The 16,512-nt window shown below is 44.5% G+C and overlaps 4 protein-coding genes across 4 annotated transcripts; 3 read left to right on the plus strand and 1 right to left on the minus strand.

Annotated features, from left to right (window-relative positions):
• The first annotated feature begins 2,814 nt into the window (after nt 1-2,814).
• On the plus strand, nt 2,815-4,073 carry LOC111603286. Its single transcript, XM_023320799.2, has 2 exons — nt 2,815-3,610; nt 3,676-4,073. Exons 1-2 carry the CDS (start codon nt 2,905-2,907, stop codon nt 4,002-4,004), a joined length of 1,035 nt encoding a protein of 344 aa, XP_023176567.2. The 5' UTR covers nt 2,815-2,904; the 3' UTR covers nt 4,005-4,073.
• Nucleotides 4,074-5,382: 1,309 nt separating this feature from the next.
• LOC111603244 (wnt inhibitor of Dorsal protein) lies at nt 5,383-7,028 on the minus strand. The gene has a single exon (XM_023320751.2). The coding sequence runs from the start codon at nt 6,403-6,405 to the stop codon at nt 5,470-5,472; it is 936 nt and encodes a 311-aa protein (XP_023176519.2). The 5' UTR covers nt 6,406-7,028; the 3' UTR covers nt 5,383-5,469.
• Nucleotides 7,029-8,012: 984 nt separating this feature from the next.
• On the plus strand, nt 8,013-11,717 carry LOC111603243 (glutamyl aminopeptidase). The gene is made up of 7 exons (XM_023320750.2): nt 8,013-9,264; nt 9,343-9,440; nt 9,505-9,822; nt 9,912-10,030; nt 10,103-10,188; nt 10,249-10,654; nt 10,938-11,717. Exons 1-7 carry the CDS (start codon nt 8,079-8,081, stop codon nt 11,590-11,592), a joined length of 2,868 nt encoding a protein of 955 aa, XP_023176518.2. The 5' UTR covers nt 8,013-8,078; the 3' UTR covers nt 11,593-11,717.
• A 1,255-nt stretch (nt 11,718-12,972) lies between these two features.
• Nucleotides 12,973-16,339, plus strand: LOC111601613 (glutamyl aminopeptidase). Its single transcript, XM_030223803.1, has 6 exons — nt 12,973-13,250; nt 13,317-13,672; nt 13,734-13,881; nt 13,940-14,473; nt 14,536-15,467; nt 15,546-16,339. Exons 1-6 carry the CDS (start codon nt 13,050-13,052, stop codon nt 16,222-16,224), a joined length of 2,850 nt encoding a protein of 949 aa, XP_030079663.1. The 5' UTR covers nt 12,973-13,049; the 3' UTR covers nt 16,225-16,339.
• The last annotated feature ends 173 nt before the right edge of the window (nt 16,340-16,512 follow it).

The following is a 16,512-nucleotide window of genomic DNA, read 5'->3' on the forward strand; positions in this document are numbered from 1 at the left end:
ACAATTGAATGTGCTGTCCACATTGACATTGGCTTTTATCAGGGCTTAGGTCTGGGCCATTGCCTACTTGAAATTCGACAGCCGGACGTCGCACGAACGTGCGCCAAAACAAGCAATTCGTGCCGCTGCCATGTGGAATGCCTCGCCGCTCGATGACCAATCTGACAACGGGTCAGTATACCCTATGGACAAATAGCTGTAAAGCGGTATATTGGTTAGGCGTGAGGTAGAGGAAAGACGGAGTTTGGTATTCATGAATAGCTTGATTGGGAACGCAGATCGATAACTTGTTTAGTACATGTGAAAACGATAAGTATCGATTTACATATTATTAGACTCTCCTTTTTAGGGAACTTCTCAATTCGACCGCCCAGGCAGAGCTGCAGTTCCTGACAGTGCAGGGCATCAGCTAGTCGCTCACTGCCCACCAACGCACTTTGGTTTTAAATCATTTTTTTTTTTTGAATATGCATAAAGCTATCGATGATTTTCACTCTGCAACTCGGCGGTGGCAACTGCGTGCCCTTTAAGGTGCAAGCGTTGGAACTTACTTTTGGATTTGGATTTGCCGTTGGCTTTGCCTTTGGCTTTGGTCGTGTTGCACTTGGTGTTCAGATTGAAAAGCTGGGGACATGGGACATGGCACATGGGCATTCTTTCACGACGCGTGTCTATATATTGAGGGCAGCCACCGTCAAATAGACGGAACCATTCGCTTTCATTTCTTCTTTTGTTTTTGTATCTATATGAACAATATTGATTTATCAGCTAATTGACAATGAGCCAATGCATTTTAATTATTAACGGTCACTCATTGATAAATACACATATGTGTGCGTGTGTGCGTAGACATACTTATTGTAGGCATTGTTCAAGTCCGCAATTCACTTTCATTACGAACTGCAAAGCCCTCAAAACGTGTCTAGCCTTATAAGAAGCGACTGTCGACTGCTCCATAATACGAGATAGTGATCTAGTGAATTACCTAAAAACCATATTCTAAATTGAATTCATGCGATACATAAGTATTTCTCTACAATACAAGATAAGATTAGCTGTCGCTAGGCTCTTGTAGTCATCTGATATTCTAGAAAAGCCTCAATGATTCATATTTGTATATAAGATAATGATTGAATGGGCTTATAAATAATTTCAATGACAAAGAACCGCATTTTATTTTAATATTAATTCACAATATATACATATACTATATACGAGAGATGTCTGGAAATTTGATTTAGTAAACGTATAAATTTATTTATTTAACTTAAACTAACTAAAGTTAGAATAGTTGCTAAATCACTTTTACTACTATGCTGTATAACGAGTGTTTATTTTAGAGTTACACAGCTTTGAGCTGCCAGAACTATTTTACTTGACAGCTCATTTTACAGATAATACTTGGTTTTCGCTAAGCTTGACTTGACTTTTTATTATGAATAGACTAACATTAAATCTACAATGAAAATTGTTGAAATTTTTATTAAAGTATAGGATCTGATCAGCATACTTTTCATGCATTTCGTCCATTTTGTTGATGACTGGGTAAGTAATAGTAATATTAGGCAAATTCATGGAATTCAGAGTGAGCATTATCCATAAGATTTTATCAAAACATAATTATATACACTGCAAATTACTTTTTAATGCACTTTATGGACTTTGGCCAATGACCATCAGGTTCACATGTCTTCAGAAACTATGATGATAGTCGTAAAAATTAGTGTAACAAATTGTACTTTGTACGAGGCAAAAATTATATATTTATTTATATTTATGTCATATAATATCTAATCTAATAACGTTAATTTTATTAATATTAAAATTATATTTAGTTAATTTATTATAAGTTAAACTTGTGTAACTATAAAAAAAAAGCTAAAATTTTACTATATTTCATTTTATTTACTTATATTTATACTCATAATACTCACCAATACTTTCCAGTTTTACTTCATTTCATTCTGCTTCATTTTCCATTTAAATGCTTTTCCATATTTTCAATATATTGATGACAAATGTTTGCATTAATCAGCATTGTTAATCCATTAAGCACAGCTCAGATTTGTAAATTACTTAGAATCGATTAACAACGGGTTTAAATAAACGGCATTAAGTTATGTGAAAGTCGTTAGTGCAGAGACTAAATACGTTAAGCGGATTCAATTGCAATGGCAGAATTTACTTTCTAGCCTGGATTTCAGGTACAGTTGTAGACTTAACGAGACACCCGCTCCTAAGTCAATCAGAGCAGCAGTAGAAGATTCAGCAGAAAGAAGAAGTAGCAGAAGAAGAAGCAGTGCATTTGCCAGCCAATTCTGTCAACAACTTTCTCATGCTATGGCCGTCAGAGCTAATTGTCTCTGGCTATGGCCAAAGAATTACACGAGCGACCGTTAGCAAGCGACCAGCGCAGCGGACCAGGAGACCAGCTACCCAGACTACTTAGCGTTTTCATGTTATTTATGGCCAAGGCGTTAGGGGCGTTGGGGAGGCGCATCAATTACAGCTAAAAGAAATTCAATAATGGAGATCAATGAGAAACTGCAGGCCTACTCCAGATATCTATCGTGTTTGCACACCAGTCCAACAATGTTTTGACCACAATTCAATTGGGGAAGATTCTGAGTTGTTCTTCTGCTGCTTCTACGTGGCTATCCAGTTGCCACTAGATGCTGCAAGCGCGTTGGCAGTGACACAGTCTAAAGCTGGCTGTGCCCAATTCCAGATCTGGTCTTGGCTTTCCTCGCAGCTTGTTCTGCGACTGCGACAACAATTGCTGCTGCTGCTGAGTTGATAAAATGCATGTTGCACGTTCAGCGTGCCACATTTTGCGACTGGCCAGCGCTTGGTGCGCACACACATAGTATTCAGCACAAAGTTTTTCTCTGACATGCACCAAATATGAGCCGCTTTCTGAGTCTGTTAACGTTTTTCGCGCTGTGCGCAACTTTGGCTCGCAGCCAGGATACGAGTGAGGCAACAACTGCTGCCTCGGAGGAGGTTGCGCGTGGCTTGGCCAGCAGCTATGAGCCGGAGGATAAGCAGACCTTGAAGAAGCACTCCCACATCTATATGGGCATCTACAAGAACTACAAGAGCACCTATCTGGGCAACAAGACGACCAGCGAGTATCGGAAGCGATTGCGTGAACGGGTGAGTGCCGCTCAGTTGGCCAACAATGAGGCAATGGAGGAGCCTGTCACCGAGGCGACTGAGTACCAGTTGCAGCAGCAGATGGCCATCGATGATGCACTGGCGCAGGAGCTGCGCAATGAGGCCAATGCCGAGGCGCTGCTGGAGGCACAGACCGATGCGCCCATCTATGATGACAGCGAGACGGCGGCGGGCAAGAAGCGGCGCAAGCGCAAACGCAAGAATCGCAACAATAACAAGAAATTGGATGAACAGCTGCCCGAAGCAGAAACTGAAGCCAGCTTGAACGAGGGGCTGGAGTCCGCAGCTGACAATATGGAGCGCTACCATGTGGGACCCGGCCTAAACGTCAGCCTGGACATGAGCAACGACATCGTGCGCGTTAAGCTGGATGGCGAGAACCTAAAGGAGATACTCGGCGCACGCTGGCTGACCACGGACAACAGCGAAGAAGGTGAGTCGGACAGCGATTGGAGCTTACAGTAACGGCTTCATATAACAATCTGGAATTTGGCTTAGGTCGCGGCAAGAAGTATGACATGATCACCAAGGTGCTGCCGCTGTTCATTCTACCATTTCTCATCCAATCGGCGATTGTGCCGTTTCTGGTTACCAAGCTGAAGCTGTTGCTGGTCAAGTCCATATTGGTTGGCAAGCTGGCTATATTCCTGCTCATCATATCGGCCATCAAGAACAGCAACAAAATGATGCAGTCGTACGAGGTGGCGCCCTCCTATTGGGCCAGCGAGCCGAGCCGCAGATCTGAGCTGGCGGCAGCTGCCTCATCCGCAGCAGCCGCCTACAATGGCTATCGGGTGGAGGGCAAGCCCACTACCTGGGTCAACTAGAGCGGTACTGCGAGCAAGCGGGAGAGAGGAGTGAGAGAGAGTTTAGACAGCTAGTTGATCAAACAAACAAAGGACACAAATTGCAATAAGTTTCGCATTAAGTTACAAAATATGAAAATAAATAAAAACAAATCTGGTGCGTTGCTGTGTTTTATTTATTGATTCAGAAAAATATAAGACATAAATAATTAATATAAGACAGTAACAAGTGATAATGCTCTAGTCGGGAGTGCTTGACTGGAATATACCCTGAACACTGCGCAGAGTTGATATTTTAATTGAATATTGTATTTTTTATTTAATGAATTTATTTAATTATACATATTAGCAGACACACATACACACACACACACACACATATAGCTAAGCAAGCTTCTTACGATGCTGTTTACACAGGGCTGCGCTTGGGCTGTGCTTGGACTGGCTTGGGCTGGACTCGGACTGGCTTGGGTTTTCTTTCTTAATCAAATTACACAGACATGTCGACTCACCTCATTAACCTGATCAAGTATATATATACTTTATGAGCGCTCTCACGCCTTCTTCTGCCCACTACATGCATTGTTACAAATTAATAATAAAATAAAACTCTTTGCTGGCTCATTTTATAAATTTAAAGACATGAAGTTATATATATTATACAGGCATATGATCCCTAGATGTATTTAAGTCAATTTAATGCAGCACCAGACACTGATATATATTCAGTTTGTGGCCTTTATATGACTAGGTAAGCTAAAGGTTAGCTGTGAAATGATGAAATTGTGCTGTAGTAAAAGTTATTAAATATATTAAATATTATTAATAATATTAAATGTATTATAAGTTCATATTTTTATTATGTTTTTCTTTAACAAAAAATAAAATTAATTAAAATAGTAAATTTCATGAGTTGAATTCAACTTTGAGTTCATATTTCTCGAACCACTCTCGCTTGTCTAATATAGCCTTTTAGACAACAGATATCTATATCTATATATATATTTATACACATTTACTATATCTAAGGATTTATGTACACTTTTGTACTATTGCGAATCTGAGAGCAATTAGTTTATATTTAATGGGTTTACGATCAATTTTTAGATGCCTCAAATCTGATTAGATATTGGGCTATGTATGACATCAGCAATTGATGGCCTTTGACTGATTAGATATTGGACTAACTAATGTAATTAACTACATCACCTACACGTTCAGTTTCTATATATTTATCTGCATATTAAAGTCAAGTCGGGCATACTCAACTGTTGATTTATGCACAATAATAAATATTGATTTTCCATTTACGCTTTTTATTGTTTGTTTTTATTGTTGTCAATAAATTAGAGTTATATATAAATAAGTTAGCTTATAATTAAGAAAATAATTGCAGCTGTAACTGGGCTCAACCAGCGCCCTGAATTGGCTTAGTCTCGCACTCTCTCCCACTCTGTCTGTCTCTCTCTCTCTCTCTCTTTCGTCTTTAGTAGCAGCTGTAGTGGCGTTCCAGCTGAATGCAAACATCGCATTGCAAACGAAAGCCCCAAACCAGCTTGCAATTGCAACGCCGTTCGCTGCGCAGATGCTGCGATCGCACGCGGAATCCACAGACGCGACAGAGCTGCTGGCAGGAGAGCCGCTCGTCGGCTGTGCTGCCCGTGTGCTTGGCGCACTGGCGTCCACGTGTGCCCGCCCAGCGTCCGCTGGCCTCCGGCTGGCAGTAGTTGGGCGAGTCCAGCATATAGACAAGCGAGTCGAGTGGTATATTCTGCCACATGATCTTCAGATTGCTGGCGGTCGTATCCAGCTGTATGGCATCGTCGTACATATTGAGCAGATCCTGGGCAATGGCTTCGAATGGCTTGAGCACCTGCACGCACTTCTTCTCCAGGCAGCTGCCCTGTGGACCATGCTGGATGCAGTGGCATTCCTGCTCCAATGACTTCTCCAAAAGGGCGCCAACCACGCGCTGATTGTGACCCAAAGCATCGACGCCCATGCCGTAGCGCTGCTCGTACAGCTGCAGCGCCTTGGACGGCTCATGGGCGCAGGGCATGTTGAGGGCATTATCGCTGCAGCCGCAGCCGGCTATGAGGCCATTGGCGCAGTCCTTGGTGAGTGTATGCAATATGGAGGCCAACGCAATGGCAGCCACATAGACGTCTTCGCGATCCAGCGCCTGGGCCGGAGTTGGTGCTGTGCGTCGTTTGACAAAGTCCTGGTTGGGGCAATTCCAGCGCTGCCACTTGAAGCTCCGCTGGCAGCTGCTGATTGCCTGGTCCAAGCTGCTGCTGCTGATGGCCTCCCAGGACAGTGGCGCCTGGAACTGTGTGTATTGATAGTAGCTTAACGGCGCCGTCAGGCTGGCAGCCGTTGCACTGCTCGCCAAGCTCAAGAATATTTGTATAATATAAAACATAATGCTGTGTGTGTGTGGGTGCGTGTGTTCTCTTTGCTGTCGTTGGCTCGACTGTGTGCCGGCAGGAGCCAATTGCCCGGTTTTATACCGAGCGTAGGAACTGTGGGCCGTGGGAAATACGAGACGAGATCAAAAAACCGGAAATTTGCCTTTTTTCCACTTGGGACTTTTTCATGAACAGAAGAAACTCCCGGCGCGTCGGACAAATAACCCAACAGATTCCGATCCGGCGAACCGACGCAATTGCGGAGCAGCCCAATTTCCTTGCCGTCTACCTGTGACTGAGCAGGACCACAGCGATCCCTGCTGCCAGCATCAACTTTCCCACGCTTAGGCAGGTAGCTGTCCTGCGGCGCCTGAACGTGCTCATGAATGAAACTCAATCGATTCCATTCAGTTTTACGGATTTACCCAACGTCCTTCGTACTGTGTTCTGTGCCCTGTGCCCTGTGTCCTGTGTTTTGCCAACTCGACTGGCAAAGCCAATTATATAACAAAACATATGACAAATAATACAATTTGGAAAATTAATTGCGCTTTGTGGTAAGCTGTTTGTGAATTCCGCCAACAGTAAATAGTCCGCCGGACAGCATACGCTGCGCTGGTATTACCGAATATCGCGTTGCGATTAAAGTACCCTGAGTCAATCAATTATCGCCAATTAACACGTTTTTAATCGGATGTACTGGAGTTAATGAGGGAAGGTAATGTATGAATACCCTGTAGGCATTGAAAGTGGGTGTAGTGAGGTTGCCATGCATGCGGGCAGAGCCTACGGTGTCTTCTAGCTATTGTCTACGAATTGATAAGCGCAAAGTACAGACTACTTCTCGAGCGATATGTATTTGAGCTGTTTATATTCATGTAATATTGATAGGCATGTAGCCTAATCATATCGTCTATCTAATCCCAATTTATAGTACTACTTGACGCTCGCGTTGAGGACTGCCTGGCAATAATATTATTGCGAAACATCCATAAATTGGCTGAGAGCGGGCGAGTTTCCTTTCAATTTGTGGCACACTTTTTCCAAATGAGAAAGTCATTGTATTATGTTTCCCCAGTCGGTTTAAAAACATGCGCGGAAATTTCTTGTTGTGGGTTTTAACACAATGAAAATACCAAAACCTCTCGCTCTCTCTCTAATTAGGCCGAGATTCCCGCACCGGAAAAGGGTTTTTTAAGTACCTAAGGCGCCGGGGTAAGTACACAAAACGAAAGCCGATCCGATCCGATCTGATCGATCGATCAGGTAGTCAGCCACTTTGGTCAATTGGTCTTACAAGAGAGATATATTTATAGATGTATACACATATGGGCGCCGGCGCTAGGGAAAGTTACGATGCTGGCGCCGGGAGTTTCTCAAAATTGTTCCTGAAATATTGGAAATTCGCGCAGATTTTTGGCATTTCTCAATTCGAATCAATGCGTAAAAATTGAAGCCAAATGGAGTGGCCCGTAAATAAGCCAGATCGTTAAAAATATGCTTGCATAGAGATACAGCAGTTGTTGTAAGAGCGACAGAGATAGAGAGCGACTTGTGATTGCGATTAGATTAACAAATAGTTATCAGTTCACGGCCTGATGGTTACCTCTCGCTAGTTGTCCGTAGTCAGCGCTTAGTTGCGATTTGAGTGTCGCTCGTTTTGGATTAGCCCGTACCGTCAACGAATATGATAATAACTGCTAAGTTGGTTAGCATTTGCCTGGGCGTGGCCCTCACCGCCTTCACCGTCTCCACAATTGTGCTGGCCGTGCAGAAGTCGAATTTGAAGTCCGATTTGCGCGATGCACAGGAAAAAATAGATCTGCTCGAAGCTGGCTTTACGTCCACGACGGCCGTACCCAGTCCCACGAGTGAGAGCTCCACGATCGCGCCGGAGACCACAGCAGCGCCGGAGAAAATTGACTATCGTCTGCCGACCGCCGTGATACCCACAAACTACGATCTCTATTTGTATCCGAATATTGAGACGGGCGAGTTTACGGGCGAGGAGACAATCAACCTAACCGTGAACGCGCCCACGGACAAGATAATATTGCACTCGCTTAACTTGACTATCTCAAGTGCGCACATCTATCTGGCGACTGAGCCCACCACTTCGGTCAAGGATTACGAGTTCGATGCGCTTCGCGAGTTTCTCATCATCAATTTGTCAGAAGAACTGAGCAAAGGCTCAACTGCATTGCTCACTCTTCAGTTCTCGGGTAGTATGGAAAACAAAATTGTGGGTCTCTACAGCTCGTCCTATGTGAAGGCCGATGAGAGTCGCAAGAAGATTGCCACCTCCAAGTTTGAGCCAACCTATGCTCGCCAGGCGTTCCCCTGCTTCGATGAGCCCGCCTTGAAGGCCACCTTTGAGATAACATTGGTACATCCGAAGGGCGACAACTACCACTCGCTCTCCAACATGAATGTGGAGTCGCAGCAGGAGAAGGATAGCTACACTGAGGTGCGATTTGCCAAGAGCGTGCCCATGAGCACTTACCTCGCTTGCTTCATTGTCTCCGATTTTGAGTCGAAGTCGGTGAAGATCGATACCAAGGGCATTGGCGAGTCCTTCGATATGGCCGTCTATGCGACACCCGAACAGATCGATAAGGTCGACTTTGCCACGACCGTGGGCAAGGGCGTCATTGAGTACTACATAGATTATTTCCAAATTGAGTATCCGTTGCCCAAGCTGGATATGGCTGCCATACCCGATTTCGTATCGGGCGCCATGGAGCACTGGGGTCTGGTCACCTATCGGGAGACATCGCTGCTCTACGAGGAGGCCACCAGCTCCACGGTGAATAAGCAGCGCATTGCCAGCGTCATAGCCCACGAATTTGCGCACATGTGGTTCGGAAATTTAGGTATGTCCACTCCAGATAAGACGGGGGATTAGCTCCACTAATATTTCATTTCATTTTTTATATGCGCTCTGATATCAGTTACTATGCATTGGTGGAATGATTTATGGCTGAACGAGGGCTTCGCCAGCTTTATTGAGTATCTGGGCGTGAATTCCGTCTTTCCCAAATGGAATATGGCAAGTTTTATAAATAAATATATAAATAACTTTCTATTTTTATGTGTGGCTAATCTTTTCATAGCGGGACCAATTTATTGTGAGCACTTTGCATGCAGTATTCAGCTTGGACAGCACTCTGGGCTCACATCCCATCATTCAGAAGGTGGAGAATCCCGATCAGATAACCGAGATCTTTGACACCATTACGTATTCCAAAGGCTCCTCGCTGGTGCGCATGTTGGAAGATTTTCTGGGCGAGACAATCTTTCGCCGGGCGGTTACCAATTATCTCAATGAATACAAATACCAGAACGCCGTAACGGGCAACTTCTTTGCGGAGATTGACAAATTGGGGCTGGACTTTAATGTGACGGACATCATGCTCACATGGACGGTGCAGGTGAGCGTGTGGCTTGATGTTCAGTTGTGCAGCTTGCTTCCAGATTTACATAGACATCTAACCTAATTTTTATGGCTGCCGTGTTTTAGATGGGTCTGCCGGTGGTCACGATCGCCAAGGTGTCCGATACTGAATACAAATTGACACAGAAACGTTTCTTGTCCAATCCCAACGACTATGACGCGGTGCACGAGCACTCGGAATTCAAGTAAATATTTAACTTTATCTTTAGTTGATTTGTTTCTTGATGCTCACACATATATTATATATACGATTGCAGTTATCGCTGGTCCATACCCATCACATATACAACCAGCAAAGATCCCACGGTGAAACGCGAATGGTTTTACCACGATCAGAGCGAAAGTAAGTGATAAATTTCCATTATATTGCTTGATCTTATCTTTGAGATCACTTGCCTTACAGTCACTATAACTTTGCCAAGTGCTGTGGATTGGATCAAGTTTAATTACGATCAGGTCGGCTATTATCGCGTCAACTATGATCAGTCTCTGTGGGCGTCGCTGGCTAATCAGATGGTGGCTAAGCCAGAGGCATTCAGCGCCGGCGATCGTGCCTCTCTGCTTAACGACGCCTTCGCCCTGGCCGATGCCACCCAGCTGCCCTACGAGATCGCCTTCGATATGACCAAATATTTAGATAAGGAACTGGAGTATGTGCCCTGGAGCGTGGCTGCCTCCAAGCTGACCTCGCTGAAGCGCACTCTCTTCTACACCAGCAGCTATGCCAAGTTCAAGAAATATGCCACAGCTCTGATTGAGCCCATTTACACGTCGCTCACCTGGACGGTGGGAGAGGATCATTTGGATAAGTAAGTGAGGGCTTTCAAACAGCTTGAGCTAGGGGGGGAATACGATAGGTTACTTTCATTCAGGTATAGAAATAAGAATAGAGAAAATTGATTACTTATAATGTTTGACGATTTATCGATTAATATCGATCGAAATTTGCCTTGTTTGATTTGCTAAATATTTCAAACAAATATATTCTTGTCTCTTGGATATATTTGACTCTATCAGGGCTGATAAGTCTCACTCTCTCTCCATTTAAGCCAACCTCTCTTTGATTTCTCTTTCTTAACTTCCCTCCCTCAGCCGCCTACGCGTGACCGCTTTGAGTGCTGCCTGTTCCTTGGGTCTGGAGTCCTGTTTGACAGAGGGCGGTCAGCAGTTCAAGTCCTGGCTTGCCACGCCCGATAAGCGACCCAGTCCCGATGTGCGCGAGACGGTCTACTACTATGGCATGCAGTCGGTGGGTAATCAGGAGATTTGGGATGCAGTCTGGGAGCTGTTCATCAATGAGGCCGATGCCAGCGAGAAATCGAAGCTTATGTATGGCCTGGCCGCCGTGCAGGAGCCCTGGCTGCTGAGACGCTACATTGATCTGGCCTGGAATGAGGAGTATGTGCGCGGACAGGATTACTTCACCTGCTTGACCTACATCTCGGCCAATCCCATGGGCGAGTCGCTGGTGTGGGACTATGTGCGCGAGTACTGGCCGCAGCTGGTGACCCGCTTTGGTCTGAACGAACGCTACTTGGGCAATCTGATACCATCGATAACGGCGCGGTTCCACACCCAAACCAAGCTGGAAGAAATGGAACAGTTCTTTGCCAAGTATCCAGAGGCCGGCGCGGGCACAGCAGCGCGTGTGCGTGCACTGGAGACGGTCAAGAACAACATTGTGTGGCTGGCCGAAAATCTCGAAAGCGTCGACGCCTGGCTGGAAAAGCAGCAGCGACTGAACTAGATACGAGCACCGGGCAAACTAGGACAATCGAAGTGGTCAAAGTCACATCGATTTTTTGACTCACTGAATTGGCATTGTAAAGATTAGACAACTGTGGCGAAACCCACAAATACAAATAAAGAAATTAATAAAACTAATATCGGAATAGTTATAGCTCTATAAAACAGAAATACCGATCAAAGTGGGAAATGTGACGGTGATAAGATTTTCGATTCAAATTGAAAAAAAAAACAAAAACAAATTTACTGCTTAAGAACAGTTAGCTTCAATTTGATAGTCTTCCTTGAGATATGCTTCTCGAAAGCAACAACAAAACAAACCAGCAAATTGAGTCTTAACAAGCTCTAAAATATGCCAAAAAGCATAATCGATATTTATCGATATCGCCACATGCAATTACCACATTAAATATCAAAAATAAAGTTTTGTTATGTATTTGATATAATTTTAATCCATTTTAATTCTGATAAACTGCCATCAGTAAGTTAAACAATTAAGTTGTCAATCGATATTTATCGATATGTTGGCTTGTTAAAAATTTTGACAAGAATTTATTTCTTATTTATATGGTATACTTCATTAATATACAAAATATGCTTAAAAAACAGCGTGATTAAAAATCGATATATATCGATATTGCAACGTAAAGTATAAAAAATAACGTTTTTTAGCATACTAGAAAAGCTAATGTTTTTGAAATAAGTAAACTGTGTAATATGTGACTTAAACGGGTTTGTTGTTAATCGATATTTATCGATGTGTTGAATACTTGAGAGTCATCAAACAGATTTGTTACGTATATAGATATTTGAGAAGATATATAGATATATGGGAAAAATTTGTAAGTCTTTAATAATTATTGCCAATCGATAGGTTTTCTGAAAGCCCAACTTAAGCTATTCAAATTGGAAATCTATATATATATATATATATATATATATATATATATATATATATATATAGATTATTTATATATATATAGATTTCCAATTTGAATAGCTTAAGTTGGGCTTTCAGATTATTGTATTTGTTAACTTATACAATTTTAGTATGGGTCATACGTATATTAAATTTATCTTCAATCAATATTTGCATCGGGCGTGACAGGTAAACTGTCATATTAGCTTAAACATGCAAATCAAATTGGTTTTCCTTGTCAATATAGCCCGCTTATCGCAAGTGTTAACAGGGCTTACAAACATGGTCGATAAGTGTCCGAATAAATTTAATATTGCTATGTATTCTATATCGGCTTCGCTTCATTATCCAACTCTTTGGGCTTTTAGTTACAGTTGTACTCTCACTATCGCCAATGCTGGCTATAAAATGCTTCAAGTGCCCATAATCAAATTGAGTTATTGGCGGGCAAAAATGAACAGGGCCACAGTCGATTAGTATATTCATAGTCGAGCTGTGGCCAATTTCATTAGTTAGCGATCGTCGGCCAAGGCATCAAGATGTCTCCGAACGGCTATGGGTTACGCGTTTTTCTGTTCTGGGCCGTCACAGCCTTCGCAGCGGCCACCTTTGTGGTTGCTGTGCAGCGCACACAGCTGGAGGCAGATCTGCGAGATATGAGGGAAAAGATTGATATGTACGAGGCGCTAAATAACTCGAACATTGGACTCCACAGGGCAAGGCGCGAGACTGATGGCGATGTGGGTCTTACTAGCATTAAGAAGTGTTTCGCTTAGCTTATCAAATAATAAATTTTTTTCAATCAGATTGACTATCGCCTGCCCACGACAGTTAAGCCCGCGCACTATGAGCTCTATCTGCATCCAAATTTGGAAGCGGGCACTTTTATGGGCCAAGAGAAAATCCGCATCAATGTGCTGGAGGCGACCAACCAAATCGTTTTGCACTCACAGCAATTGACGTTCACCAGCGTCTATGTCTTGGATCGTGAGGTGGAGAACTATGAGCTGGATGAAGGGCGTCAGCTGCTGATTGTCAATGTGAAGGAAACCATAGCAGTGAATGCCGTCATCACGCTGGGCCTTGTCTTCGAAGGAAAGATGCTGGGCAAGCTGACCGGACTTTACAGCAGCAGCTATTCGACACCCGCGGGCCAAAATCGGTGAGTAGAGTGAATTCCATTCGATTGTGCCACAGCCTAAAAGCATGCCACAACTTTGCAGTAACATTGCAACGACTAAATTCGAGCCGACCTATGCTCGTCAAGCGTTCCCCTGCTTCGATGAGCCCGCCTTGAAGGCCACCTATGCTATCAGTGTGGTACATCCCAATTCCGGCTCCTATGCGGCGCTCTCCAACATGAACGAGGAGGTAGTTAGGAGTGCGTCTAGATTTGTAGATTTCGATTCATACCAAATTTTCTTGACAGGATTCGATGAATCTAGGCGAGGAGACAATGGTCACGTTTGCCACCAGTGTTCCAATGAGCACCTATCTCGCCTGCATCATTGTCTCAGACTTTGACTCAGAGTCGAGCACGGTTCGGGCCAATGGCATTGGCAGCGACTTTACCATGCGCGTCTTTGCTACGCCCCATCAGCTGAATAAGGTGACATACGCCTTGCAGTTTGGCGTGGCTGTCACCGAATACTATATCAAGTACTTCAATGTGGAATACCCGCTGCCCAAGCTGGACATGGCTGCCATACCGGACTTTGCCTCCGGTGCCATGGAGAACTGGGGTCTAATCACCTACAGAGAGACCGCGTTGCTCTACGACGGGAACTACAGTTCCACAGGGAACAAGCAGTCCATAGCTGCTGTGCTGGCCCATGAGATAACCCATCAGTGGTTTGGCAATCTGGTCACCATGCAGTGGTGGAACGACTTGTGGCTAAACGAGGGCTTCGCTCGCTTTATGCAGTACAAGGGCGTGGACGCAGTGCATCCGGATTGGGGCATGGTAAGCTGTAGCTGACATACCATAATCTCTGAATTTCTTTCCCTAATTCATATCTGCTTTAGCTGGAGCAATTTCAAATACTAGCTCTTCAGCCCGTGCTCTTGTTCGATGCCAAACTCTCCTCGCATCCCATTGTGCAGAAGGTGGAATCGCCGGATGAAATTACGGCCATATTTGATACGATCAGCTATGAGAAGGCGGGCTCGGTGCTGCGCATGCTGGAGTCTTTGGTGGGCTCCGAGAAGTTCCAGGCTGCGGTAACCAGCTATTTGACCAAATTCAAGTACGGGAACACCGTCACGGATGATTTCCTCACCGAGGTGGCTGCTCAGGTCAGCGATTTGGATGTGAAGCAATTGATGCGCACCTGGACAGAGCAGATGGGATATCCCGTACTGAATGTAGTGCGGACGAGTGAAACTACTTTTATCATCACGCAACAGCGCTTCCTCTCCAACAAGGACAGCTACGACGAAGTGGTAGATCCCGTTGAATTCGGCTACAAATGGAGCGTGCCTGTTACCTACATCCTGCCAAGCTCGGCGGAGGTCAACAGCGTTGTCTTTGGGTACGATCAAGATACGTTAGATATCGCGGTGCCATCAAATGTTGAATGGATCAAGCTGAATGTCCATCAGATCGGCTACTATCGCGTCAACTACGAGTCCAGCATTTGGTCAGCGCTCATTCAGCAACTCTTGGATGAGCCGACGCGTTTCGATATTGCGGATCGGGCTCATCTGCTGAACGATGCTTTCGCCCTGGCCGATGCCAGCCAGCTCTCCTACAGAGTGCCACTGGAGATGACCGCCTACCTGGCCGGAGAACGTGACTATGTGCCTTGGTATGTGGCTAGCTCTAACCTGCTATCGTTGGAGGCAAAACTTATGTTCAGCGACAGCTATGCCAACTATGTGAGCTATGCGCGCTCATTGCTGACGAATGTCTATAAGCAGGTTGGCTGGACTGTTGAGTCGGACAACCATTTGGGCAAGTGAGTAGCAGCTAAGAAAGCACAATGCGTACAGTTCTGACTTTTACTCTCTCTCTCTCTCTCTCTTTCACTTTCAAGTCGGCTGCGTAGTGTTGTGCTAGACGCAGCCTGTGAGTTGGGGTTACCAGATTGCTTGGACCAGGCAGAGCAACGCTTTACCAAGTGGCTTAGCGAGCCGACTGAAGAAAATCGTCCTGCACCCGATCTGCGCCAGGTGGTCTACTACTATGGCATGAGGCAGACGAGCAGCGAGGCCAATTGGGAGGCGCTGCTGGAGCTGTTCAAGGCGGAGTCCGATGCCAGCGAAAAGTTGAAGTTAATGTATGGTCTGTCCGCTGTGCAGGATGCTCAGCTACTCTATCGCTTGCTTGACCTGGCCAGTGATGAGACTATTGTGCGCTCTCAGGACTATTTCACAGTTTTGCAAAATGTCGCCGATAATCCTGTGGGTCTGCCCATTGTTTGGGATTACTATCGCGAGAATTGGCAAAAACTAGTTGCCCGCTTTGGCCTCAATGATCGCAATTTTGGCAAAGTGATTGCCAGCATCACGAACAGATTTGCCACTGAGCTTAAGCTCCAGGAAGTTCAGGCGTTCTATGCTAAATATCCTGAAGCGGGAGCCGGCGCTGCTTCCAGACAGCAGGCGATCGAGACCATCAAAATTAATATCAATTGGCTCAAGGAGAACCAAAATGATATTGCCAGCTGGCTGGACGGTTCGGCTGCCCCCTTGACCTCTAAAAACCCATTGTAAAATAGACCAAAAATTTCCCATATCCAATAAATTTCGATTCACTAAATATTTCCTCAATTACTCCAGCAATTGCATAATTTAGAGCCCATAAAACAATAAACTCTACTATAGCCAATAAACCATTGCTTGCATTTATTGAAGATATCCCGAGTGGCGATTTTAATAGCGCCAATAACTTCGATAAAAGTCTGCTTGTCATACTCCGATTTGGACTGCCCACGCTGGATATATGCACGCATTTATATGGCGCCTATATAACGCTAAAAGCCCCATCATAATGATAGGCGT

This window comes from Drosophila hydei, unplaced genomic scaffold (genome assembly GCF_003285905.1).
Source record: "Drosophila hydei strain 15085-1641.00,03,60 unplaced genomic scaffold, DhydRS2 tig00000290-arrow-arrow-pilon, whole genome shotgun sequence".
In the NCBI taxonomy this organism is placed as follows: domain Eukaryota; kingdom Metazoa; phylum Arthropoda; class Insecta; order Diptera; family Drosophilidae; genus Drosophila; species Drosophila hydei.

Coding starts and splice junctions, on each gene's coding strand:
- LOC111603286 (XM_023320799.2), top strand. CDS start 2,905: ATGAGCCGCTTTCTGAGTCTGTTAACGTTTTTCGCGCTGTGCGCAACT. Junction 3,611..3,675: donor CACGGACAACAGCGAAGAAG/GTGAGTCGGACA, acceptor AATTTGGCTTAG/GTCGCGGCAAGAAGTATGAC.
- LOC111603244 (XM_023320751.2), bottom strand. CDS start 6,405: ATGTTTTATATTATACAAATATTCTTGAGCTTGGCGAGCAGTGCAACG.
- LOC111603243 (XM_023320750.2), top strand. CDS start 8,079: ATGATAATAACTGCTAAGTTGGTTAGCATTTGCCTGGGCGTGGCCCTC. Junction 9,265..9,342: donor CATGTGGTTCGGAAATTTAG/GTATGTCCACTC, acceptor CTCTGATATCAG/TTACTATGCATTGGTGGAAT. Junction 9,441..9,504: donor TCTTTCCCAAATGGAATATG/GCAAGTTTTATA, acceptor ATCTTTTCATAG/CGGGACCAATTTATTGTGAG.
- LOC111601613 (XM_030223803.1), top strand. CDS start 13,050: ATGTCTCCGAACGGCTATGGGTTACGCGTTTTTCTGTTCTGGGCCGTC. Junction 13,882..13,939: donor TCTCCAACATGAACGAGGAG/GTAGTTAGGAGT, acceptor TTTTCTTGACAG/GATTCGATGAATCTAGGCGA. Junction 14,474..14,535: donor TGCATCCGGATTGGGGCATG/GTAAGCTGTAGC, acceptor TATCTGCTTTAG/CTGGAGCAATTTCAAATACT.